We start from the raw sequence: 26,402 nt of genomic DNA, 5'->3' as shown, positions 1-26,402 counted from the left end.
CTTAAGGGAAGAAGTGGTTACTCACTCAAGACACGAGTTCTGCCAGGGCCTGCCTGCCAGGGCATTTGGACAGAAGGTGTCAAGGAAACATTTCTCAGAGCTGTTTTCTTTCCGTGGGTTCGAAGCTCAGCCTGGTAGCAACTATCCAGGGTCTGAAGGAGCAGATCTGTAGACACTTGTGGTCTTAGAATCAGAATGTTTTGGTTTGCTTATTTAACTGATTTCTCCCCAAGATAAGGTCTGTTGCTATAACTTTCATTGAGTCTTCAAAGACATTGGATGATACTTGCTCTTTTCTGTTGTGAAAGCACATTTTTAAGGGCAATTTATCCTCATTTGTTGTGTTCACAGTGAAATAAAAAAGTCAGAAATATCATCAGAGCACCTGAACCTTTGCCTCCTGACTTCTGTTTTAGGGATCTTTTGAGAAAACAGAAGTCACAAGAAGAAGTAGAATTAAAAGAGCATGGGCCACATTTCTAGCCAAAGCTGAGGTTGGATTGAGGACAGATGGTTGTTGGGTCAGAGGTCACCGGGTTTGTTTCTGTGAGATCTGGGAATTTCCAGTGCTGAGCAAGATCATTTGAGTCAAATGTTATAGATTAATAATTATATGGTTTACTAGAGGCCTGGTGCACGGATTCATGCACCGGTGGGGTTCCTCAGCCTGGCCTGCACCTTCTCACAATCCAGGACCCCTCGGGGGATGTAGTAGTGTGCAAAATGGCAGGCTGCCAGGGAGGAGCCCAAGCCCTGCTGGAGCAGCCAGCGCCCACTCATCCCTGTCCGCTGCACCTGCCACCGCGCCGTAGCGCTGCCAAGGAGGTGGGAGAGGCTCGCACTGTTGAAGCTGCGCTCGCCTGCCATGAGCCCAACTTCTGGTGCCTGTCGGGTCGGCTGAGTGGTGCTCCTGCTGTGGGAGCGCACTGACCACCAGGGGGCATCTCCTGCATTGAGTGTCTGCCCCCTGGTGGTCAGTGCACATCATAGCGACCAGTTAAATGGTGGACTGGTGGAGCGGTTGACCAATCGCTTAGGGTTTTATATATATAGATTTTATTTTATTCTGTTTTGTTTTATTTTATTGTTATTCCTCATCTGAGGATATTTTTCCATTGATTTTTAGAGAGAGTGGGAAGGAGAGGGAGAGACAGAGAGAAACATCTATGTGAGAGAGACACATTGATTGGTTGCCTCCTGCACACACCCCGACCAGGGCCGGGGAACCTGCCACTGAGGTACGTGCCCTTGACCGGATTCAAACTCAGGAACCTTCAGTCTGTGAGCTGATGCTCTATCCACTGAGTCAAACCAGCTAGGGCTATATGTTTTATTTTAAAGTGTTAGAACCGTGGTTGGCAAACTGCAGCTCGCGAGCCACATGCGGCTCTTTGGCCCCTTGAGTGTGGCTCTTCCACAAAATACCACGGCCTGGGCGAGTCTATTTTGAAGAAGTGGCATTAGAAGAAGTTTAAGTTTAAAAAATTTGGCTCTCAAAAGAAATTTCAGTTGTTGTACTGTTGATATTTGGCTCTGTTGACTAATGAGTTTGTCGACCACTGTGTTAGAAGAACACACAGTGTGACTTCATGGGTATTGTCACTTAGGATGGGACCAGAGTAATAGCACATGTTAAAAATTAGTTGACTTTAAGACAACAGTAGGTAAATAATAAAATAGCTGTCTTCATTACCAGCTCAGCTGAGCTGGTAATGAAGAGAGCTGTTTTACATGATTTAACTCATTAATCCCCCAACAGTTCAATTAATTAGGCACCGCTGAGGCTTGGAAAGGTTAAACATAGCCAATAAGTGGCATGCCAGAATTTGAACGCAGTCTAACATGGGAGTGTGAGCTCTGATCTCTGCAATAAAATAAAAAAACAGCACAAATAACAAAAAACAAAACCTGCTTCGCCCTTGCAAGCTGACATCAACACTCCTCAGCACTCTGAGGGAACCCAAGTGGGCCTCTGTTTTTATGCCTATAAAATGGGGTTGAGCATTGGGAGAGGCCTCTTCAGAGGTAACATGTGTTGGCCTGGATTTGCCATGTGACCTTGATCCAGTGCCTCCCCTTCCCCAGGGGGTGGGGGGAAGCGGGTGGCTTTCACGAGCTCTCTCCCCAGTGTCACCCAGGGCTCAGCTGGGCTTCATGGAATACAACCCTGTGCTTGGTTTGAGACAGAGCCCCCAAGTTCTATGATGCCCAGCAGCATCTGATGTTGGGCAGACTTCACAGCAAGCATCAGGGCCCAAGGACACCCACCTTCCTGTGTCCCAAGTTGAGCAGAGCCTTGCCTGACAGGCTGAGCTGTTGGATTTGAATTCTAACAACACTGGAATATCCCTGAACAACTTAAGCAAGAGGGTGACACAATCAGATTGGGTTTGACAAGGTCCCTCTGGCCACCGGGTGGAGAACAGATTGGAGGGCAGCCAGGGTGGGACAGGAAAGAACAGGAAAACAGCTGTTACAGATGTCTGTCCAGGCAACAGATGGCTTGGACCACAGAGGCTAGGATAGAGATGCAAGCAGAGGTGAGAGATATTTAACAGTAAAACTGGAAGGGGTTTTAATGCGTAAGTAGCGACTGGCTATGCAAGGAGATGCTCAGATTTCTGGCTTGCTGCTTGGGAGGATGGTGACACCAGCACCCTGTGGGAAGCTTGACTGGGAGTCCTTTCCTCCTTTACAACACATTCTAGGAAAGGCCTAGCATGTACCTTCTTCTCCTCATGAAGAGGAATGGTTTAGGGACACAGTTAACTGCTCCATCTCTTCCCATGACTGGTAATCCTCCACAGGAGGTCATGGAGCCTAATGTAGCCATTCCTCTTAAGGGGAGAGCAGGGTCCACACCCTGTCTGCTGGACCTATGTTTGCAAATTGATGCAGGTGGCTCTCGAGGGAGGGGAGCCAGGGCTCAGTGAGCCATGCAGTCACTTTCCTGAATGTGGTTCTGAGCTTGCTGAGCAAGTACAGTGTGCCTGACCTTTAGGCTAGGGACAGTCCTTAGTGGAGGGAACTGGTGGTCCCTGACGGTGAAGGAGGTTAGGGAGGTCCTTGGAGGACTCTCTCATGCCTTTATACACCTTGGTGATATATAGCTTGTTGCAAAATATGTTGTTTGCTCTCATAGTTTGAAAGAAAAAGGCAAACAAAGTATTTTTTGAAAAGAAAGAAAAAAAGGTCTAACCAGCGGAGTAGCCAGTTGGATAGTAAAGTAGATCTTGGCTCAGCCTAGGGTTCAGGGTCAGGACTCAGTTTTGGCCTCTGCACACAAGGGCACAGTTACAAGTGCCCTCCACACATACATTATGTCAGCAGACACCTAGGCAGGAACAGGCGCCACCATCACAGGCCACCGTATCCTTGATCTCTCTGGCCTCATGGCCCCCATGTGGACTAGGGGATGCTCATCCTGCTCTTGTTTCTTGGGCTTCAAATTGTTGTGGAGATAGGCATCCTGTCTCCTACAATAATTGAGAAGGAGCTCTAGGATGGGCCCCTAGTTCAGATGTCACCTGAGGCTCAGTTTCTCCTCTTCTGATGTCCCCTGCCTAAACCAGGACCTGAGGTAGATGCAGGGCTAGAGTCGGGCCTATCCAGTCCAGCAAGTGGATGCTCCCTTCTCTCCTCCCATTCATTCATCTATCCATCCATCCATCCATCCCTCCCTCCATCATTCCAGCAACTCATGCTGGCATTCCCAGAGGGCAGGAATAAGTGTGTGATAAAAAGTTAGTAAGACTAGATGCCTGGATTTTGAGTATGAAGAGAAGTTTTGTGAGAAGTCTGGGACCACATTGCCAAAGGCAGGAGGGAGCCATTGAAGATTTTTGAGCAGGAGAGGAGTATAGCCCAATCTCTACTGTAGAACAATTACTCTGCTGTGTGGAGAGGGAGGCCAAGAACAGGGATCAGGGCAAGGGGGATATTATGGGGCCAGAGCTGCCTCTGTGGGGATGGCTTGGAATTCCAGAAGGGAGAATTCTTCTTCAGGTTGGTCTGTGTCACACGCCAACCTCTTTGCTGCCTCAGTGCCTTTCCATAGCTGCTTTTCTCGCCTGGAACACGTCCTCGTGCTGTCACCAAGCTGGCTCCTTCTCCTCCTGGTCTCACACTCAGAGAGGCCCTCCCTGAACTATCTAAACAGTTCCACTTTGTTATTCTCTATGAAGGCACCTCCTTCCCATCCTTTACTTATCACAATTTGTGATCATACATTAGTTGTTCCTTTTTGAGAACAGAGACCATATCTGCTTTAGTCACTTGTGTTTTACTGGTTGCCTAGCTCTGTGCTTGACATAAAGCAGGAAATCAATAAATATTTATTGAATGCATATATGAATTAATTCATGGAATGCCCACATAGTAGCCATAGCAGTATAGATATGAGATTGTTATCATACCTGTAGAGTTGACCCTTGAACAACGTGGGTTTGTACTACACTTAAACACGTTTGTTCAAGGGTCAACTGTACTTTCTATTCAGTTGGAAACCCATGTGTACAGAGGGACAACTTAAGTTATACTCGGATTTTCGACTGCGTAGGTGATTGGTACCCCTGACCCCAGTGTTATTCAAGGGTCAACTGTATATGCTTTCTAAGCATTGATCCTCATAGCATCTGCCAAGAACGTGAGATGGGAATTATCCCCAAGAAGACTAGATAGAAACTAATATCCTGAGATGTGTCTTGTCCATGATGGCAAAGCTGGAATTAGGGCCCGGCATGTGTATCCCACACTTTGTCTACCACATCCTTGCATTTCTTCTTAGGCTTAGAGAACATGGCCACCTGTGGACTGACCCTGTTGTCTGATCAGCCAGTCTAGACCACCAGATCAATCAGATTGAATATCTCTTGTCCTCATAGTAATTATTTCTACCTTCCTTTAGCATCACAGCCTGCCTTGTATCTAACAGGAGAAGGGTCTGTCTTAGACAGCATGTGTAAAGCAGAGTTTGGCATGTTCAAGGAACTAAAAGGAGGCCAGCATGACTAGAATGGGGGCAGGTAGGAAGGTTTGTGTCTGCGTCTTACTCACTTCTAGGTCTCCATGGAGGGCACAGAGCTCTCTGCACACAGAGCACTTGTTATTGGCTTATAGCATTAATTGGTCCCCTGGCCTATTTACTTTGCCTTTGCTAGACACAGAGCTCTAACCTTCTCTCTCCTTTGCTCTGACTCCAGTGCCTATACAGAACCCTACAAGGTCTGTCCCATCTCGGCTGCAGCCCCCAAGGAGGACCTCACATCGGATGAAGAGCAGGGAAGCTCAGAGGAGGAGGACAGTGCTCCAAGAGACCCCAGCCTCACCAACAAGGTAGGGTGCCCCACCCAGGGTAAGGGGCTAATGGGATGTGGGGGATCAGAGATGTGAAGGTGGAGAGAGGATGGCAAAGGACCCACTCCATCCCCTTTGATGTGGAGGGAGCTGTTGGCAAACAGCCAGGCCCGCGCTGGATACAGAGGCTGAGTCACAGAGCAGCTGGGGCTGCAGCATTAAGACACATGGCAGACACAGGGTCCTGTGTTGGTGATGCAAGGGCGACTACTCCTGCTGATATCCTCTTGGGTCTGAGGAAGTTTGGGCTTCCCAGAACCTTTGTGGATGAACTAGAATAAAGCTTCCTGAATGAATCAAGACAGACCTGGACTCTAATGACATGGGCCCCTAGACCTAAGTTTCCTCATCTGCAAATTGGGGAACATGAGGGTGAGATGAGTTAAAGGATCTGAATGAGTTTCCTTAACTGTATCCAGAAATATGGAAAGAAAGATGGTTTCTCCATACCCTGCACTAGGACCATGGTCAGCAAACTGCGGCTCGCGAGCCACATGCGGCTCTTTGGCCCCTTGAGTGTGGCTCTACCACAAAATACCACGGCCTGGGCAAGTCTATTTTGAAGAAGTGGCGTTAGAAGAAGTTTAAGTTTAAAAAATTAGGCTCTCAAAAGAAATTTCAGTTGTTGTATTGTTGGTATTTGGCTCTGTTGACTAATGAGTTTGCCGACCACTGGCCTAGGAGGTGGGGCTGAGAGAAGGGCTGCCTAGCCCTTTGTTTGGAGGCAGATAGTCTCTTGGATCCAAGTCTCAATGGAGACCCAGACCTTCCTATGGAGCACTGGTACGTGGTGGTAATTACAGTTGTCCCGCAGTACCCTCGGGGATTGGTTCCAGAATCCCCACAGATACCAAAATCCACGGCTACTCAAGTCCCTTCTATAACCTATCTTTACGTAGAGGCTACAGCAGGGTGTGCCTATGTATCATTTTATTTGTGTGCCTTCAAGTTTTGCTTTTTGGAACTTTCTGTGATTTCCTTTTTTTTTAGAATATTTTTGATCCTCAGTTGTTTGAATCCACAATATATGTGCTCACTATTGGGTGCTCATGGTGAGCCCTGCTTCACTTCCATCCCCTGACATCATCTCATTCTTTCCACACTCCCTTTCTGGGAACCAAGAATTGCTGTCCATATTTTACATTTGAAGAAACAGAGAGGTAAAGAACTTGCCCAGCGTCACACAGCTGCTATTCAGTGTTACCAGGGAAATATCACAGGGTGATGAGAGCCAGGAATTGAGACCACAGGGGACAGGTGAGGAATGTTTAGATGCTTGAAATTCTCTCCACTCCGTCTTCTGGGCCCCTCTCCTGCCTGCCTGTGACGAGTAGCTGGGAAGGCAGAGGAACACTGCCTCCTATCTGACAGACCTCCTTTAGGCACCTTGTCCTGTGTCTGTCTTCCACACTTCGTCATCTCCTTCCGATCCTAGGGTAGGTGTGTCACACTGATGTAAGACTGTTCATGCGGAAGCACTCAGCAGGAGTGCCTGGCCCTTACCAAGCATTTTATAAATGGTTATGTCTTTCATTTTGTTTTTATACCCTCGATTTCTTTTAAAAATTCATTTATCTCTCCATACAGTGTTTTCTTAAAGTGACCTGGCCAGTGCCATGGAGAACCCTGAAGGGGGCTTTCCCACTGGGCCCCTCGTCCCCTTCCCCTTTCACTCTTGTCCCTGCTTCTCCCCCTCTAGATAGAGTGAGTGCTTTCCTGGCACCAAACGATTGCACATTTGTTATCTCTTTTATTCCCTATAACAGTTTCAAAGTCATTACCATCATCGCTGTTTTACAGTTGAGGACTCGAGGTTCAGAGAGTTTAAGTGGTTTGCCAAGACCACACTGCTGGTGATTGTGGGGGTCGGGATTCAAAAACAGGTCTGGCTGGCTCCGAGCCCATTGTTTGTTTTTTTTGCTGCAGTCCTGGGGGCCTTCTCTTACCTCTCCACTCCTCCCTGTTTCCCAGAAAGGAACTAGTGACTTTTTGGGGAGAAGGAAGGGGAACGTTGAGTTAGCATGCCTGTGCCTGTTTAGAGATGGATTTGCCTTTTCTGGGCATCCCTGAGGTCATGGAACCTGGGAGCAGGAACATTATAGTAGTTATTGGGAATGTGGTCTGAATCTGAGATCTGAATTGGATGTGGGTATCATGCCTGGAAGAGTTGAAGAACTGATGGAGCAGCGGGGCCTCCCATGTGTGACTTTCTGTGCTCCAAGGTCCCCCACCTCGTGTTGGCTTCCTGCCACAGTCATAGAGTTCTCTGTTAGACCTTCTTCTGGAATCATCCTCATCTCCTCCTCCAGCTGTGTTACCGCTGACCAGTCGCTTTCCATCACGCATCTCAGCCTCCCGTCTCTAAAATGGGAGCATTAATAGTAATTGCTGGGCTATGGGTTGAATAAGAACACAGATGGGAAAGTGCCGGCCACATAGTAGGGACATAATAACGATCTGTTGTTTCTGAGTCAGAGTCAAAGGGAAAGTGGGAGAAGGGAGGGTCTGACCTCCCAGGACCCCAGTGAAGACATGAGGTACAAGGACCCTGGACAATGGTAATCAGCATCCCAGCCTTCTGGTCTCCAGGCTGCTCCTTGGACACCCCTAGGAATAAAAAGCTTATAAGAGGCAGGGTAGCATAGAGAACAAGAGCTTCACACCCAGCTTTGCCACTTGCTAGGTGAGTGATTTGAACAACTTCTTAACCACTCTGTTCCTCAGTTTCCCATCTACAAAATCGGGCAAACAATCACAGTACTGCTTCAGAATAGTTATGAGAGTAAACACGTCTATGGAAACTGAGAACAATGCCTGACACACAGGAAAAGAACACACGAAGGTCAGAGCTTTCGGGTGGGAAACAACCTGCCTCAGGTCAAGTGGGACTCGGCAACAATGCCAAGTCATGGAACTAAGGCAGCTCCTGCCTCAGCCAGGGGCCTCTGATACATCCTGCTGGAGGCCAGCCAGGTGTGGGGCCTGCAGAGGGAGCCCGGGTCGGAGACAGGAGCAACCTGTCATTCTGAGCACAGAGGGAGAAATGCGGGTCTAAGATTCCTGCTGGCAGGTCAGTTCACTCTCGGGAGCCCAGCCTTCTTATCTATCAAATGAGGTTGAGCTTCTCTGTCCCACCACCCCCTCTTCCTTCTGCGTGAGATTTTCGTCATGTGACAAAGTCGGAATTACCTTTAAAAATTACGGTCTCATCATGTGAGATGTGCTCTACTAGATTCTCCCTGTGGCATATGAAATCATCACAGGCGAAGGTTAAAGTCCCCTGGAATACTCCTTCCCAATCCCTGTGCCCTTACGGAGGTAACTGTAGTACCCAGTTTGGCATGAACCCTTCCAGAACTTTCCTCCTGAATTCACCTACATATTTTATTATGAGTGAAAAAATGGGTGGTATTGTTCGTGGAGTTATTTTTCCATAAATTATATAAAACTGTAAGAAACGTGGAGTAACTTGGTTGGTTGGGTTTGTACACAGAATTCTTAGTATTTTCCCATATTGGTATATAGAACTCTAAATTATTTTTTAGCGCTGTGTAGTATTCCATTTTATGGATATGCGGTGGTTTATTTCACCATCCCGCTGCTGAGGGACCTTTGCCATGTTTTTCATGTGCTTGCATCACCAACAGCATTGTAGTGCACTGCTCATACACCTCCTTAGATGCACGTGCAAGATTTCCTCTAGGGCAGATCCCAGAAGGGACTCAGTGGATCGGTGAGCAGTCTTCGTACCTGCTGCTAAACTGACCCCTAAGAGGCTGTTCCAGAGCACTCAGTGTGGAAGCGTTCCTGAGTTGCCAGGCCTCGGGGCAAGCGTGCAGGGAGATTTCCAGAGTGAGCAATCTTTCCTGGCTCCTTTTTGCCATAGACACTTGGTGGGTTGGGAGGTGGGGAGAAGGAGCATTTATTCCTGATTCTTTGTCTTCCATGGTGTCTGAAAATTCTGTTTGTCCAAAAGGCAAAAACCTCTCCTCTCTGTGCCTCCATCACCCAGATTTCCATCTTTAACCATCTTGCAGGAACAGACCTAGAGAAGGTGTGAGTGATCAATAGAATTGCTCCCCACCCCTCCCCCTGCCTCAGGTTGGGGGAGTGGAGGGGTGAGTCTCACCCTTCTTACCGTTTGATATGGTTTATGCAAAAATAAAGGGTGGTGAGCCCCACTCTTCCTAGATGTTTTGGGGTGACCAAGTCAGGAGGGGAGAGGTTGTTGGAGCAGGATAGGAAGCTGAACCCAGCTAGTCCACCCATATGGAACCTCTTTCTCTCTCCCACTCCTAGACATACAAAGGGTGTGGGTTGAAGGAAGGAGGGGGCAAAAAAGGAAAAATGAGAAGGACTTAAAAATAGATCTAGCACTGAAAGGAGACATTCAAAGGTTGGCTGGCCTGTTGCTCCTCCCTGACAATGAGCCCAGTTCTCAGACTAATGGGTACTTTTCAAGCCAAATACCAGCTCCCTCGAGACCAGCCCAGGGGTTGGGGCCCCTCCCTAGCCTGAGACCAGTCGTCACTGAGTTTCCCTGACAGGTCCACCCCTGACCCCGGGCAGAAGTTAGTGCCCTGTCTCTGGAACAGACTCTCCTGCCATCACGCCCTCTGTGGCTCCCCATTTATGCAAGTTGTCTCCTCCTTGGCTGCACCCGAGGTTAGTCAGCCTAGCCTAGGCCTCCTTGCAGACCTCACACCCCTAGGCCTTGTGCCTTTGGCCTCACCCTGACGGTCTGCCTAAGTTAAAGGGTCCCCGTGAGCCCTGGTTATTTCCATGGGCCAGTCTCCAGTCTGGGTTAAGTGTCCCCATGTGCTTTCTCCACGCCACAGACCTCAGAACCCACCTGTGCAGTCCTGCACATTGCCCCACTGCAAATGCTACTTCCCCTGGTCCTGGGAGGCCCTTCTAGACTTGCATCAGCTTCCTCAGGCTGCAGCCTGCTCTCCTTCCAGAAAACAACCTCGTCCCCTTTCCAACATGAATTCCCTCCCGTCTGCAGCTCTTCTCTCTGTATTCTCACTCAGTTTCTCCCTGTCCCTCCTCCTCTTCAATGGAAATTTATTTATTTACTAAGTACTCACTGAGCACCTAATATGTGGCAGGCACCCTTCTATGGGCTCAACATACAGCAGTCACAAGTCAGGCTAGGCACCTCCCTGTCCTGGTGGCATTAACATTTTAAATAAGAGGAACGATCAGCCACAAACTCCTGAGGTAGCACAGGTGGTGAAAGTGCTGTAACCAGCAGACAAACAAAACACATTGTGATGGTGGAGGACAGAGCACCAGGGGTGATGACGGAAGAAAAGTTAGGGAGGTTAGAGTAGGCCTTTATCCCCATTTATTTAAAATTATTATTATTTTTTTAATTTAATAAATCTTTATTGTTCAGATTATTACAATTGTTCCTCTTTTTTCCCCCATAGCTCCCCTCCACCCAGTTCCCACCCCACCCTCTGCCCTTACCCGCCCCCCGCTGTCCTCATCCATAGGTGTATGATTTTTGTCCAGTCTCTTCCCGCACCCCCCACACCCCTTTCCCCCCGAGAATTGTCAGTCCACTCCCTTTCTATGCCCCTGATTCTATAATATTCACCAGTTTATTCTGTTCATCAGATTTTTTATTCACTTGATTTTTAGATTCACTTGTTGATAGATATGTATTCATTGTTCATAATTTTTATCTTTACCTTTTTCTTCTTCTTCCTCTTCTTAAAGAATACCTTTCAGCATTTCATATAATACTGGTTTGGCGGTGATAAACTTCTTTAGCTTTTTCTTATCTGTGAAGCTCTTTATCTGACCTTCAATTCTGAATGATAACTTTGCTGGGTAGAGTAATCTTGGTTGTAGGTTCTTGCTATTCATCACTTTGAATATTTCTTGCCACTCCCATCTGGCCTGCATAGTTTCTGTTGAGAAATCAGCTGACAATCATATGGGTGCTCCCTTGTAGGTAATTAATTGTTTTTCTCTTGCTGCTTTTAATATTCTCTCTTTGTCTTTTGCTCTTGGCATTTTAATTATGATGTGTCTTGGTGTGGTCTTTGGATTCCTTTTGTTTGGAGTTCTCTGCGCTTCCTGGACTTGTAAGTCTATTTCTTTCACTAGGTGGGGGAAGTTTTTGGCCATTATTTCTTCAAATAGGTTTTCAGTATCTTGCTTTCTCTCTTCTTCTGGCACCCCATAATTCTGATGTTGGTACACTTGAAGTTGTCCCAGAGGCTCCTTACACTATCTTCATATTTTTGGATTCTTTTTTTGTTTTGCTTTTCTGGTTGAGTTTTTTTTTTGCTTCTTTGTATTTCAAATCTTTGACTTGATTCTTGCGATCCTCTAGTCTGCTGTTAGATCTCTGTATAATATTTTTTATTTCAGTCAGTGTATGCTTAATTTCTAGTTGGTTCTTTTTCATATCCTCGAGGGTCTCGCTAAATTTATCAGCCTTTTCTAGAAAATTCTTGAAAAACCTTATAACCATGGTTTTGAACTCTATACCCAGTCGTTTGCTTTCCTCTATTTCTTTCATTTGTGATCTGTTTCTTTGTCTCTGCATTTTTGCTGCTTCCCTGAGTTGATAGAGTGGCTTTGTGTGCTAGGTGTCCTATAGGGCCCAGTGGCTCAGCCTCCCCAGTTACCTGAGGTGGACACTCTTGGTGCACCCCTTTGTGGGCTGTGTGCACAGTCTTGTTGTAGTTAATCCTTGATTGTTGTTGGTATCACTGGGAGGAATTAACCTCCAGGCCAATTGGCTGTGAGGATCAGCTGTGTCTACGCTGGGAGAACTTATGTGCTGGAGACACCCTTATGATATAGGACTTGCGAAAGCCTCTGTGCTCAGCTTGGATGGGGCGGAGTCTCAGGGTGGAGCAGACAGCATTGGTTTCCCGTCAGCCCTGCCCTAATAGGCCCCTGTGTCTCAGTGTCCCGTGGTAATCGCTGCAAGCCCCTCTGAGAGAAAGCCGCCCTCGAGTTCTGCCCGCTGCCAGACAGTCCAATCTCTCCCCGAATGAGTCTGGGTCCCCAGAGTCTCGCCCAGAACTGGGGTTCAGTATAGTCGGGAGCTTTTGTCTCCACCTCAGTACCTGTGCCTTCCGCAGTTCCTCTGAGTCTCAGTGTGCTTTTCTCTTTCCTGACAGTCCAGTTTCACCCCATATGAGTCTGGGTCCCCAGAGTCTGGCCCGGAACTGGAGTTCAGCGCAGTCGGGAGCTTTTGTCTCCCTCCCGCTTGAGAAAGCCAGCCGCCCACTCAGTTGCCAGTCCTCTCTGCGTGCGTCTCAGTACCTCTGCCTCCTGCAGCTCCTCTGAGTCTCAGTGTGCTTTTCTCTTTCCTTCTAGTTGTAGAATTTCCACTCAGCCAGCCTTCCTGTGGTTCTGGATGGTGTCTGTTTTGTCTTTTAGTTGTAGTTTTGAAATTGTGCGAGGCAGCAGTTTAGGTGTTTACCTATGCTTCCATCTTGGTTTCTCCCTTTATCCCCATTTTTAAAACTTAAGTTAAAATACACATAATGTAAAATCCACCATCATAACCATTTTTAAGTGTACAGTTCAGCGGCATTAAGTACATTCACACTTGTGCAACTGTTAGCACCATCCGTCTCCAGAACTTTTTCACCTTCCCAAACTGCAACTCTGTGCCCAATAAACATTAACTCCTCATTCTTCGCCCCCTCCGCCCCAGTCCTTGCCAATCGCCATTCTACTTTCTGTCTCACTGCTCTAGGGACCTCATTCAAGTGGAATAATACAGTATTTGTCCCTTGTGATTGACTTATTTCACTTCCTGTAATGTCCTCAAGGTTCATCTAGCAGGGGTCCTCAAACTATGGCCCGTGGGGCCACATGCAGCCCGCCGAGGACATTTATCCGGCCCGCCGGGTGCCGCTGCCTGTCCTGCTTAGCAGCCGACTCGTCCCGAGCCCGCAGTGCGCATAGGAATTTATTCATAGTTTGTTTTTTTTAAACTATAGTCCGGCCCTCCAACAGTCTGAGGGACAGTGAACTGGCCCCCTGTTTAAAAAGTTTGAGGACCCCTGAATAGTATAGCATGTTAGAATTTTTTTCCTTTTTTAAAATTTTTAAAAAAATATATTTTTATTGATTTTAGAGAGGAAAGGAGAGAGGGAGAGAGATAGAAACATCAATGATGAGAGAGAATCATTGATCGGCTGCCTCCTGGACGCCCCACATTGGGGATCAAGCCCACAACCCAGGCATGTGCTCGGACCAGGAATCAAACTTTGACCTCCTGGTTCATAGGTTGACACTCAACCACTGAGATACACCGGCTGGGCAGAATTTTTTTCCTTTTTAAGGCTGAATAATATTCCACTGTATGTATAGACCACATTTTGCTTATCCATTCATTAGGTTGATGGACACTTGAACTGCTTCCCCATCTTGGCTATTGTGAATAATGCTGTTATGAACATGTGTGTATAGATACCTCTTTGAGACCCGGCTTCCGGCTCTTTTGGGTATAGATCCAGAAGTGTAATTGCTAGATCATATGGTAATTCTAAGTTTAATTTTTTGAGGGGCTACCAGACCAATTTTTACAGCAGCTGCACTCCCACCAGCAATGCATGAGGACTCTAATTTCTAAGGGAATTCCGCCTTCTTAATGAAAAGGAAACCTTTGAGCAGGGAGCTGAATAGTGTGAGGGAGAAAGCAATGGGAAGATCTAGGAACAGAGTGTTCCTGACAGAGAACAGCAGTGCAAAGGTGGGCTGGTGGGAATGACCTTCTTGAGCTAGAAGACTTGGTCAGTGTGGCTGGAGCAAAGAAGAAGGAGGTGGGTAGAAGAAATTCTGTAGGACTTCCTTCAGCCCACAGACATATTCAAACTTTCCCCATGCTTCTCCTTCCTCACTGTTGTCATTTGCTCTGCATGACCTCCCCTGACCTCCACAAAGCAGGCCCTCTCCATACTGTCCACCTCAGACCCCGTCTTACTCAGATCAATGGCCTTCTCTCTTCCTTTGGCTTCTCAGACTCTATCCTCTCCTGGTTCTCTCCCTACTTCTTTGACATCCTACCCTGCCTACGCCGCCACATGAGACATTTATTTTCCAAGGCCTGAGCTTCGACCCTGCCTCACATTTTGTGTCCGTTGCTCAGTCAGCCCATTCCAGGGCAGTGGCCAGCCCTACGTAGATGGCATTCCTAGATCTGACTCTCTGGCCTGACCCCACTGTGCAGCCCCCACTCTAGCTTCCAGTTGCCCGTTTAGGCTATTCTCAGAAGCCCTGCAGACACTTCGGACTCCACACATCCCAAGCTGAACCTGTTATCTTCCCACCCCACCTCCGACCTGCTTCTCCTATGTGTTTCCTCTTATGGTTGTTGGCACCAACCATTTCATCTTCTGTTGCCCTGTGTTAATCATGGGTCAAATGAAATTCAACAAATGTGTAGACCTTTTGCAGATATCATGAAGGATATAAAAATGAGTTCTATCTGTTCTTTTTTCTTTCTTTTTATTTTATTTTTTTTAGGTCTGTCTGTTTTTTAAACTCACCCCAGGACCTTTGCGCTTGCAGTTTTATCTACTTGAAACACTATCCCTGCCTCTTATACAGCTGGATATAGGTCTTAAGTTAACGTCACCTCCTTAAGAGGGCCTGTTCACCTGCTGTGTTTGGCAGTGGAATTTCTGTTTATTTCCTTCTTCATACTTACCTCAAACCTTGATTGTGTTCTTTATTTTTCTGCATATTACTTGTCTTTCCCTGTCAGAATAGCTCCCTGGATGCCAGGGACCTTGCCTGTCCTATTCACAGTTTTGTCCTTACTGCCTGGCACATAAAGTAGTATTCAGTGAATAGCTGAGAATAAACTAATAAAGAAATGAATACATTAGACTCAGCTCCTGCATTTAAGTAAGGAAAACAAACTTAAATGCAAGACAGTTTAATGAAATGAAAACAGTTATTTGGTTCCGTGTGGTTTACTTGGCACAGCGAGGGGCCAAGCTACACTCCAGCCCTGCTTCTCACCGGTTGCCCAGTAACCACGCAGAGCGTGCAGTCTTCAGTACAGTCACACAGAGATGTCTCAAGGCAGCATGAGTGGAGGAGGATGAGGGAGGCAAACTCTCAGAGCACAAAGGGATAGGAAAGAAAGGGGCTCAAAGGTTCGGGAGGTGTCCATGTACCCACATGTCTCACCTTGTTCCAGGTCCTGGAGGGCTTCGGGGCTGTCAGGAGCCAAAGGGCTGGATATGGGGACAGTGAGAATGTCCTGGCACTGAGAGAGCTTGTTCTGTGGCTGATTTTCCTCTCTGCCACAGTGCCCCTCCCCCACTTGTTTAGGATTTGGGCCCCAAGGTCATACTCAACCTCGCTTTCTCCTTCCTGACTTCGTGGCAGTCACTGTGCATACCTAGTATATAACCCTGCTGCTGAAAGTTCGCCATGCGAGTCCCACCCTGGCCTTTTCCTGTTGTCAAACAGTCTGTGCTTGCCAGTCACAATCACGGTCACTCGGGGATTCTGGAAGGTGAGAGAGCTAATACGGGCATTTGCAGATCACTTGGTTTTATTTTTTTTGTTGTTGTTGTTGTGGTAAGAACACTTAATATGAGAGCTACCTTCTTAATGTCCATAGATAGATAAATGGATAAAATGTGGTGTATACATATAGTAGAGTATTATTTAGCCTTAGAAAGGAAGAGAATCTTGTCACATGGATGAACATGGAGGACATTATGCCAAGTGAAGTAAGGCAGTCACAGAAGGACAAATGCTGCATGATTCCACCAGTATGAAGAACCTAAAACAGTCAAATTTATAGGAGCAGAGAGCAGAATGGTGTTTGCCAGGGACTAGGGGAGAGGGAAATTGGGGGTTGCTAGTCAATGGGTAAAAAGTCTCAGTTATGCCGGAGATTGCTTTGACTTACAGGAAGGAAAAGTAAAGCTCATAGAGAGGCCATCACTTGCTCAGGGTTATTTGGCAGGTCAGAGGCAGTCAGGAGTAGAAATCAGGTTTCCTGTTGCCTCATTCAGGGCGTGCCAAGACAACTTGATGCTTCTACAAATGTATTACACACTGCAGACAGAATCAAAGATTCTTTCCAAAATTAAAAGTTTTTTAAAGTATCCAGGCCAAACCCAGACTCACACTAGCCTATAACCAGAATAAGGCAGGTGTCCGCGTGAATTAGAAGCTGACCACTTGGCCCAGGGGATAGGCCTCTCTTTGGTCCCACTTCTTCCCCCTTTGTCCTAGCAGGCGTTGCCTCCTCTTCTCCATCCTCATCCCTTCTCTGCCCCTGTGGGAGCACAAGTAACAGCTAGGATAAAAAATGAGCCATCTTTCTCCGACCTCCTTTCTCTGGATTTTCTAGCCGTTGAAGGCTGTGCTGGAAATCATAATCTGAATTCCAAGGGGGAATGACCATGTCCCTGACAGCCGTGCCCAGAGGCAGGTTGGAGACAGTGTTCTCCTGGAGTCAGGCTTCCTAGCACTCTTCCTTTTCCAGGTGTGACCTCAGAATCCTCCAATGTGCCCTTCACTGGGACCCTCAAAACAATGAAGACTAGTTAAGAATATTTCCCCACGGCTTGAAACAGCCTCTTCCCCCTCTCTAGAGAGAATTCTTTTTTTTTTTTTTTTTTGATGGACTATAGAGCGGAGGAGGCTGACAGATAGGGAACATGGGGTGCCTACCTTGGCTTAGTGTGTGATCTAGAGACACTTACTGAGTCTGGAGGGTATTCTGGGCATAGGAACTTGCATGTGCCAAAAAGGCCCGGAGGTAGGAAAAAGTCGGCTGATTTTAGGAATAAAATTGGGTTCCCTGGGGCATGGCGGAGTGCAGAAGAAGTGCCTGGAAAGGGTCTTCAGGTTAAGTCATAGGCAAAGGGCAGGACTTATTTGTCCCTCAGTGTCCTCATCTGTAAAAGGAGATAATAATGGTAGTGTCTGCCTCATAGGGGGTTGGGAGGATTCAGTAAGATAATACGTATAAAAAATTTAGAGCCAACTTAGCACCTACTAAGTGTTCAATAAATGCTAACTGTTATATTATTAAGTAGGTGTTATTATTATTATCCCTATTCTATAGATGGGTGTCAGAGAAGAGAAACAACTTGTCCAAGGGCATAGGTAGAGGAAGGGGTAGAGCCCAGGATTTGAAACCAGATCTGGCCCCAGAGCATGGGCTCTCAGCATAATTCTAGATGACAAGTTCTTTCTGTCATCTAGTGCTGGGGAGCCACTGGAGCCACTTGGGGCTGCAGGAGATAGCAGAAGGTGACCACCATGGCAGAGGATGGATTAGAGGGGGCAGATGCCTGGAGCTCTTGATGAGCTAAGCGACATGTGCAGCAGAGGATGTAGGGATGCTAGGTAGCTTAGGTCCAAGATGGGGACCGAGGAGCTCATCCCTTTAGAGGCAGGACGGTTCTGAGTGGGAACAAGCCCAGGGTGGATTGAGTGGATGTAGATGTCTGAGAAGGAAGTCTTATGGAGGCAAGAGGCTGAGGGTTACAGCATGGAGATTGGAGTTCCCAGGTGACCCTACGTGGAGAGGACAGCTGTAACTGGGAAGGGAAACTGAGCAAGACCAAGATGTCAGGATGTGGGGCTTGGCAAGGACCAAGCAGAGATCAGGTTGAAAAGAGAGGTGGCTGTTTAAACGTAGAGCAGGTGTAAACTCAAGAGCCTGCCAACAGGGACAGTGGTGACAAACTAGGAGCTTTGAAGGTGGTCCCTCCTCTTCTGCAGGATAGGACATCGCGGAGAAAGATCATGTGGCCCCTGGTGTGCTTGGGGATATCCTGAGGGCCAGGCCAGAAAGCCTGGGGTTCTTGGCCTGCTTCTCCCAATAATTATTGTTAATATAGTACAGTGACAGTGATGCCTCATTTTTCCATTGCTCTTCACTGAGAATGAACAACTTTTCCATCCCTAATTCTATATGATCTTTGTTATAACTTCTTTACCAGTAGCTCTCAAAACCTTTTGGTCTCAGACTCTTAAAAATGATTGAGGACCTCAAATAGTTGTTCCTATGAGTTATATCTGTCAATGTTTACCACATGAGAAAGTCACACTATCTTTTAATACATTTTAAAATAACAATAATAACCCATTATATGTTAACACAAATACCATTTTCAATGAAAAAAATAACTGTTTTTTAAAAAATTAGTGAGAATGACATTAGTTTTGCTTTTCCCCCCCAAATATTAATGTCTGGTTAAATAGAAAACAGATGGATTCTCCTAGTTGCTTCTGCATTCAGACTGTTGGAACTGTTGTTTTGGTCACCCTTCATGAAAATCCAGGCTCACACAGATATGTAGCTGGAAAAGGGAGGCAGAACCCCAGAGGTTCTGGGACCACACTTGGCAAACTGCTATTCTAGAAGGAGGCTAAGTACCCCCATTTTAAGGCTGGACAAACTGAAGCCCAGAGGCCAGGACTCTCAACTGTTTCTGTGACCCACTGTTTAACCTCAAAGATCCCTAAAGGAGGGCTGTCCCTCCCAACCTGACCTGGTCCCAGAATAGTCAGCAGTGGCCTGGCTGGTTTGCATGGGGCCTGAGGAGGAAGGCAGGACTGGGCAGCCCTGGAGAACAGAGGTGATAAGCTGCTTCAGCCTCCGACAGAGGGGCCAGCAGCCACCTGATGTAACACCCACAGTGTCCGCCTGAGAAAGGCGATAGCCCTGGCGCCCCAGGCCCCGTGCTCCTGGGAGGAACCCTGTTCCCAGAAGTCTGTCCCTGGACACTGCCGTCAACCTCAAAGTTCATTTCCTGGTTAAATAAACATCTATATTAAATGGCCCAGTTGGACAACGCCCATAAGCAGCTTCTGAGGAGAGCCTTGGGCTCATGGCCTCCCTCTTGTCTGGATGGCGAAGACACATCCATCATTGGCAGAGTCACTAAAGCGGGACGGCCGGTACGTCCCACCCGGAGTCTGCCTGTCTGGCAGGAGGACTGCAAAGGACGTGCAGAGTGGCCAGTGCCCCGACCCTACCAGAAGTCCAGCCCACAGCTTCGAGATTATAACAATGGTAATAACAACAATGCCAAAAGCATGGGTGGGGGTTGACCACTTCCATCCATCATCTTATGGAGGGAGGGACTATTGACCCCCAACTTCCAAAGAAGAAACAGAGGCATCTGAGAGGGGTTTGCCCTTGGTCGCATAGCTGCTCATGGCTTGGCCGAGATGTTGACCCGGGTGCCCTGATTTTTGATACAGTTCTTTCCTATGTACACAGTAGGCACTACTCTTGAGGATAAGAATCAGAAGAGCTGAGGCCCAAAGACTAGCCCAGGCCCCTCCTGGAATGTAAGTCTTCTGCTGCCGGCTCTTTAGTCAGATAAAGATAGGTACTTCCCAATTTGAAAAACCCACCATCATCTATAATGAGCAGAGATGCCATTACTGAGTGCTTACTATGTGCCAGGCACGTTGTTTAGTGCTAGGATGTTGGAGCCACACTCTCTGGATTTGAATCTTGGATCTGCCACTTATTAGCATTGATTTTGGGCAAAGGGTATGACTTACTGATGCCTTAGTTTCCTCATCTGTAAAATGGTGATGATAAGTACCTACCTCATAGGTTTTTAGGAAGATTCAGTGAGATGATATGTGTAAAGGCACACACGCACAAACATATAATCCCACATCTATGTTGGGTGCACACACTCACAGCAGCACACATGGAGACCACAGCTAGACACACTGCTGCACCCCAGGGCTACACAGCTGCTCTCTCATCCATGAATACATCCATCACCTAAATCTACAGGCATTTACCAAGCACCTACTGTATACTGGGCATGGGGCCCACAACAAGGACTAGCCCTTGAACCCCCTTCTCCAGTCTCTAACACTGTTCAGGTTGTGATGCCACCACCATTTCTTGAGTCCCACTGAAGCCCCCCATCCCTTTCCTTAAAAAAAAAATAAAAATATAAGAAAGAAGAGGAGGTAATGTGTGTAAAAAGGTTAGAGCCATACTTAGCTTTGTACATACTAAGTGTTCAATAAATGCTAGCTATTTTATTATTAAATAGGCATTATCATCATCATCATCATCATCATCATCATCATCGTTATCATCCATGTTTTACAAATGGAACTCAGAGAAGAGAAATAACTTTTGTCCAAGGGCATAGGTACAAGAAGAGGTGGAGCCCAGAATTTGAATCAGGCCTTCTTAGCATCCTGCTGGATGACAAATGAGAATTGAGTCACAGGCCCCTGGAAGATTGGAGGTTGGAGGTCATCTTGACTCTTGTCCTCATTTTATAGGGCAAGAACCTGAGCTTCGGATCTCTTGACTCCTGTCCTTACACTGCAGAGTAACTCCCTTTATGGAAGCTTGACCACAGGGTTTTCTTAGCTGTAGAGGCCTGTCCTGGCAGAATACAGTTTCCATTGAGAGGATTTTGTAAACAAAGCCTTTTCACACGTGGGACTCTGAAGGAGCCCCCACATTGGGAAGAGTGAGCCACTCTTGTCCACAGAGCCCCATGCTAGCCCTGCAGATGCAGAAGCAGACAGTGAGTCACAATTTGGCGCCAGTGGGAGGGCGGGAGACCAGGTGAGGCTGAAGGCCTCTGCAGGCCTCACAAGTTTCCCTCCTGCTCCTTGGATGCCGTGACAGCTGCAATGAGATGCAGGAGGGAGACTAAACTGTGGTCCCAGGGTCTGCACTGTTAGGGTGGCTTCAGAGGGACTGAGTCTCCAGAAAACACTAAGAATTTATTAGAGATGGATTAGCTAGGGAGAGAATTCATTTATTGAGCACCTACTGTGTGTTGGGCAGTGTATCTAATTTTATCAGTTTGTTCAAACATTTACTGAATTTTGTGTGTAAGGATAATATGTGCCTGCTATAAAGAAAAGTACAGTGCCCTGGCTGGTGTGGCTCAGTTGGTTGGGCATGGTCCCTTGCACCATAAGGTTGCTGGTTCAATTCCAGGTCAGGGCACATGCCTGGGTTGCCAGCTCAATCCATGATGGGGAGGTGGTGTGCAGGATGCAGCCAATTGATGTTTTGCTCTCACATCGTTGTTTTTCTCTCTCTCTCCCTCTCTCTTCCTCTTTCTCTATAAATTAATTTTAAAAATCTTTTAAAAAGAAAGAAAAATACAGCAAGATAAAGGGTTGGGGTAGTGATTCTCAACAGGGGGTGAGGTTTTGCCCCCAGAGGACATTTGGCAATGCCTAGAGACATTTTTGATTGTCACAAATGAGGTTGGGGGCTGCTACTCTCATCGAGCAGGTAGAAGCCATGGATGCTGTTAACAGTCCTACAATACACAGGATAGTCCTGCAACAAAAGTTGTCTGGCCCAAAATGCCAGTGAAGCCAAGGTTGAGAAACTCTGGGTTTAGAGAATGACTTTGTGTGTTCTTCAGGTCAGGTGGTCACAGATGGCCACACTAAGGATGGGATGTGACTTTTGAGCAGGAACTTGAAAAAGTCAGAAAGTGCCCTAGCTGGTTTGGCTCAATGGATAGAGCGTCAGCCTGCGGACTGAGGGGTCCCAGGTTCGATTCTGGCCAAGGGCACATGCCCGGGTTGTGGGCTCGATCCCCAGTAGGGGGCGTGCAGGAGGCAGCCAATCAATGATTCTCTCTCATCATTGATGTTTCTATCTCTCTCTCTCCCTCTCCTTTCCTCTCTAAAATCAATAAAATATATTAAAAAAAAAAGAAAAAGAAAAAGTCAGAAAGTAAGAATGAGAAGATCTGGGGAAGAACATCGCAAGCATAGAGAACAGTGAGTGCAAAGGCCCTGAGTCAGGAACACATAATCAAAAAGACCAGAGTATGAGGTCAGGTTGATTATTTTCCACCGTATTTCAGATGAAAAATTCTAAAGCTCAGGGGTAATGGTTTGCCAAAGGTCACACAATTAAACAATGCTGGGCCAGGATTTGAACTTGGATGTGCTCAATTCCAGAGCCCATTTGCTTTCCACTGCCTCAGCTGCTACTGTCAGATTTTTAGGTAGATATTTATGTATAGATAGATTTATAGATCTATAGATGGATTTCTGTATATATACATATATTTATAAATATATATATACTAGATGCAGGAAAATTCATGCAAGAGTAGGCCTTCCTTCCCCCAGCTGCCGGCACTGGCTTCCCTCCAGCACCCGGGACCTGGGCTTCCCTCCTCCAGCCACCGGCAGGCACCCAGGACCCAGGCTGGCTTCCCTCTGGCCCCAGCTTCATCAGGAAGGAAGTCCGGAATGACGTCCGGTCTAATTAGCACATTACCCTTTTATTTTTATTCATATATATATATATATATATATATATATATATATATATATATATATGGAGAGAGAGAGAGAGAGAGAGAGAGAGAGACTCATTTAATCCTTACAATATATGTGTGTGTTAGATAACATTCTATTATTGCACCCATTTTACAGATAGGAAAATTGAGGCATAGAGAAGTTAAATGATTTGTTCAACTTGTGAAAAAGGCAGAGGCAGGATTTGAACCCAAACTGCCTAGTTCCTGAGTTCATGCTCATAACTGCCACACTATATAGTTGCTCTCTCAGCAGGTAGTGAGTTTCTAGAGTAGATTGTTCACTTGACCAGTAACTCCTCAAGTTTGGTAACACATAGGAAGTGGATTTATAGGTCATTTTGTTCACACATGAGGAAACTGAGGCCTGACCTCAGAAAGTTACTTGTGTAGGGTTGCACTGGGAGGTGGTGGTAGAACTGGAACCAGAAGTGGGAGGTGGTGGTAGAACTGGAAGCAGAAGCCAGGCATCCCTCCTGAGTGTCCTCTGCTCCACCATGGGCCACTCCCCGTCCCCCCACCCCCAGCCATGCCTGCACATTCCTAGCATCCACCATCTGTTCTGTCAGGCTGCCCATAGAGTCTTTGTTCTTCTGGATCCCAGCCACCAGCCATGTCTGATAAGTGGCAGGTTTGGAGCTACAGAGGAGGGGCCTGCTTGTGGCAGAATGCCCAGGCATCTGCCTCAGCCCCTGCCCATCCTTCCTTACAGGTGCGGAAGTTGGGGCTCAGATAGGTTATGTGACTTGCCTTCTGAGGTCAGCCAAGAGCATTAATGCTTTCAATGTGGATAATTCTCTCACTTATTCATTCTTTCAGTCAAAGGAAGGAATCTATGGTATGCCAGGCACCGCTCATGCAGAGGTGAAATTGCTGGTCCCTGCCCTCCTGGGGAGACATAATTGGTGTCCATTTGCAGTCTCCTTGTAGTTTAGCATCTGATTCTGCACTGCTTAGTATTGCACTGCCCAGAAAGTATAGCTAACCCAACCAGTTCAGGGAGGGTATCAGGAAAGTCTCCTTGGAGGAGGTGATGCCGTGGCTAAGTCTTAAAGGATAACTGGGAGTTAGCCAGGCAGAGAAGGGGAAAGGGACACTGCGGGGGCAGCATGTGTAAAAAAAAGGTAGGAGAGAGCTCTCCCTATGCACAGAGAATTACAGGTTATTCAAGATCACAGCCGTGTTAGTGGCCACTTTCTGGCACTTACTATATATCAGAAACTGTGCTGAGCATTAGCTCAACAACCTTCTGAGTTAGCTGCTAGTTATATGCACATCTACAGATGAAGAAACTGAGCTGCAGGAAGGTTGAAGATCACACAGGTAATGAGTGCCAGGGAATGAACTGAGAAGTTCGTGGAATTTGGCTTGGGCAGTATGGAGGTCCTTCTGTAAACCTGATGCTTGTGGATCCGAGGTCTCCCTCTGGCTGCCCCCATTGGTGCTGCCCCTCCTGATGGTTCTGTTTCCTCCCACAGGTGGAAGGACAGTCCAGAGCCCAAGTCATCGCACAGGAACTGCTGTCTTCAGAAAAAGCGTGAGTCCCTAAGCAGCTGCCTGTGGCCTTGAGCTTGTTATCAGAGCATCACCCCTCCCTGGCTTTACAGGATGGGAATTAATGCAAACTCCACCTCCTTTCCCCTCTACAGATACGTGGAGATGCTCCAGCACTTACATCTGGTGAGTTAATCATTCTAATTGCCCAAAACTAATTGCCCTTTTACAAGGCGGTGATATAAGAAAAGCAATGAGGAGGCAGAGGTGATTTCCACGAACAGAGGCTTGGCAGTAGGCATGTGTTCTCAGAGGCTTTTCAGGGAAGTCTGTCTCCTAATTCACATGATTCATGGTGGATGGTGCCATGCTTTCTATGGACATGCCTCTCTGCCCGGGTGGAGGGTGCTTGGGGGACGTAGTGAGATTTCTGGAAGGTTAGCTGTGGTTTCCTCAGCCCTCTTGTTGAGAAAGGCAGAAGGAGGACAGCTGTAGTTTTGAGGTATTGCTGTGTGTGTAACTTTGTGTGTGTGTGTCTGTGTGTATGTGTGCATGTATGTGTGTGTGTGTGTGTGTGTGTGTTTTATGTTTTGGTCCATATAGAGAAGGTGATGTGTTTGCATAGTGACAGAGCAGTTGGGGTATCATGAGGCTTTTCTTAGTTATCCCAACATTGGGGCAATTATGCCTGACTCAGTGGTAAAGGAATCCTCTGGACTCTCAAAGGAAAGGAGGCCAGACTTGGTGACTGCCCAGATATCAGACACCTCTACCCTTCACAACCTGCAATATTGCCTGGAAACTTTCCCTTTGCAGTCTGCTTCAGTTCAACAGATATTTTTGAACGCTTGCTGGTGACAAGAGCTGGGAAATGGAAAGACAGATCAGACAGGGCCCTTACCCAGGAGCAGTCTGGCCAGTGAAGGAATCAGATTAGTGAATCAATATTATTGAGAGCACAAGGGGAGTGACTGACAACCTGGGGAAATCTAGGCAGGCTTCCCTGAGGAGGTGCTACTAGAGGAAAGGAAATAGGGTACAGCAAAAATATGGGAATTGAAAGGATGTGGTGGGCTCAGCTACCACAGGCCCTTGTGACAGCTCCTTACTACTCCGGGCTTTTAAGCCATTTGCAGTCTCCTTGTAGTTTAGCATCTGATTCTGCACTGCTTGGTATTGTTTGCCATGTCTTTCCAAGAATGTCAGAACTGGGGATGTCCACCCTGAACATTTTGTCAGTGTTGATATGGAGGTTTAGAGGGAGTGACTTGCCAGTCACACAGTGATTGCGCCAGTTATTCCCCTGACTCTCAGTACACTGTCGTCCCGTGTTAATCCTGAATTCCCAACTGCCTTTGGATTTTCTCAGGGTAGGGACCTCTCTGGAAGAAGCAAAGCACCAAGCCAAGTCTCTTGCCGAATGCAGCTGAGGTCCCTGTCAGTGATACTACCCTGGTGTCGCATTGCTGTGTGAGCAGGGCCCCCCAGGTCCCCAGGAGGAGACAGAGCACTGCTCGGGTCTGCCATCTCAGCCTCTCATTTTTGCCCTCAGGAAGAGAGCTTTGTGTGCATTATTCAACCCCAAAGCCCTCGTGTATGAGATGTAACAGTACCCTCCTCCCACCTTTACATCTAAAAGATCTATTTAGCAAGGGCAGCAACAATCACTCTTATGTTTTTTCTCCTCTCTCACTTGCTTCTGAGCTGGCAGCATGTCAGAGAGGGGCTGGGCTTTTTTGTTTTATGACTTTGTTAAGAGAGTTTTAACTGGGAAACTTGCATCTGTGTTTACACTGCTTCCTGCCAGTTGGAAAGCTGCTGAAGCTGCTGGTAATTCATAATAACCTGAGGAGAAAAAAAGCCCATAAAAATCGCAACTCATAAGCTAGTTGCGGGAAATTGTGGTCTGGAGTTACATGTATGATGTCAGTGCTTATGGGGATAGAAATGGCAGAAATGCCACAACATGACTCCAAGTCCTAGTCTGGGACCCTAGTCAGAAGGAGACTCATAGACTTTGGGGCGTTTCACACCACTCCCCAACCTGGATCTATTGCTGATTGCTAAGTTAGTAGGTTCTCTTTCAGAGCTTCTCCTTAGAGATGTGATGCTGTTGAAGTCCCAAGGATGCCCAGTGATGAGGAGGGGCAACCGTGCCTTCTAAACCTCCCCAGCTAGAAAAGTCCTTGACTCCATATGCTGTTGTTGAGAGGGGGTTGAGGGTGACCTCTGGTCTTCTGA

General features: G+C 47.1%; 1 protein-coding gene across 1 annotated transcript in view; it reads left to right on the top strand.

Moving 5' to 3' along the window:
- Positions 1-26,402, top strand: part of FGD5 (FYVE, RhoGEF and PH domain containing 5) — a 119,379-nt gene that overhangs the window by 42,392 nt on the left and 50,585 nt on the right. The window contains exons 3-5 of the mRNA XM_080672224.1: positions 5,202-5,334; positions 24,146-24,204; positions 24,317-24,347. Coding sequence (XP_080528350.1) covers positions 5,202-5,334; positions 24,146-24,204; positions 24,317-24,347 — 223 coding nt within the window. The remainder of the gene's footprint in view (positions 1-5,201; positions 5,335-24,145; positions 24,205-24,316; positions 24,348-26,402) is intronic.

Source organism: Plecotus auritus (assembly GCF_963455305.1).
Source record: "Plecotus auritus genome assembly, chromosome: 6".
NCBI classification, from domain to species: Eukaryota; Metazoa; Chordata; class Mammalia; order Chiroptera; family Vespertilionidae; genus Plecotus; species Plecotus auritus.
The sequence above is the reverse complement of the archived record's forward strand: the minus strand, read 5'-3'. Positions and strand labels throughout refer to the sequence as shown.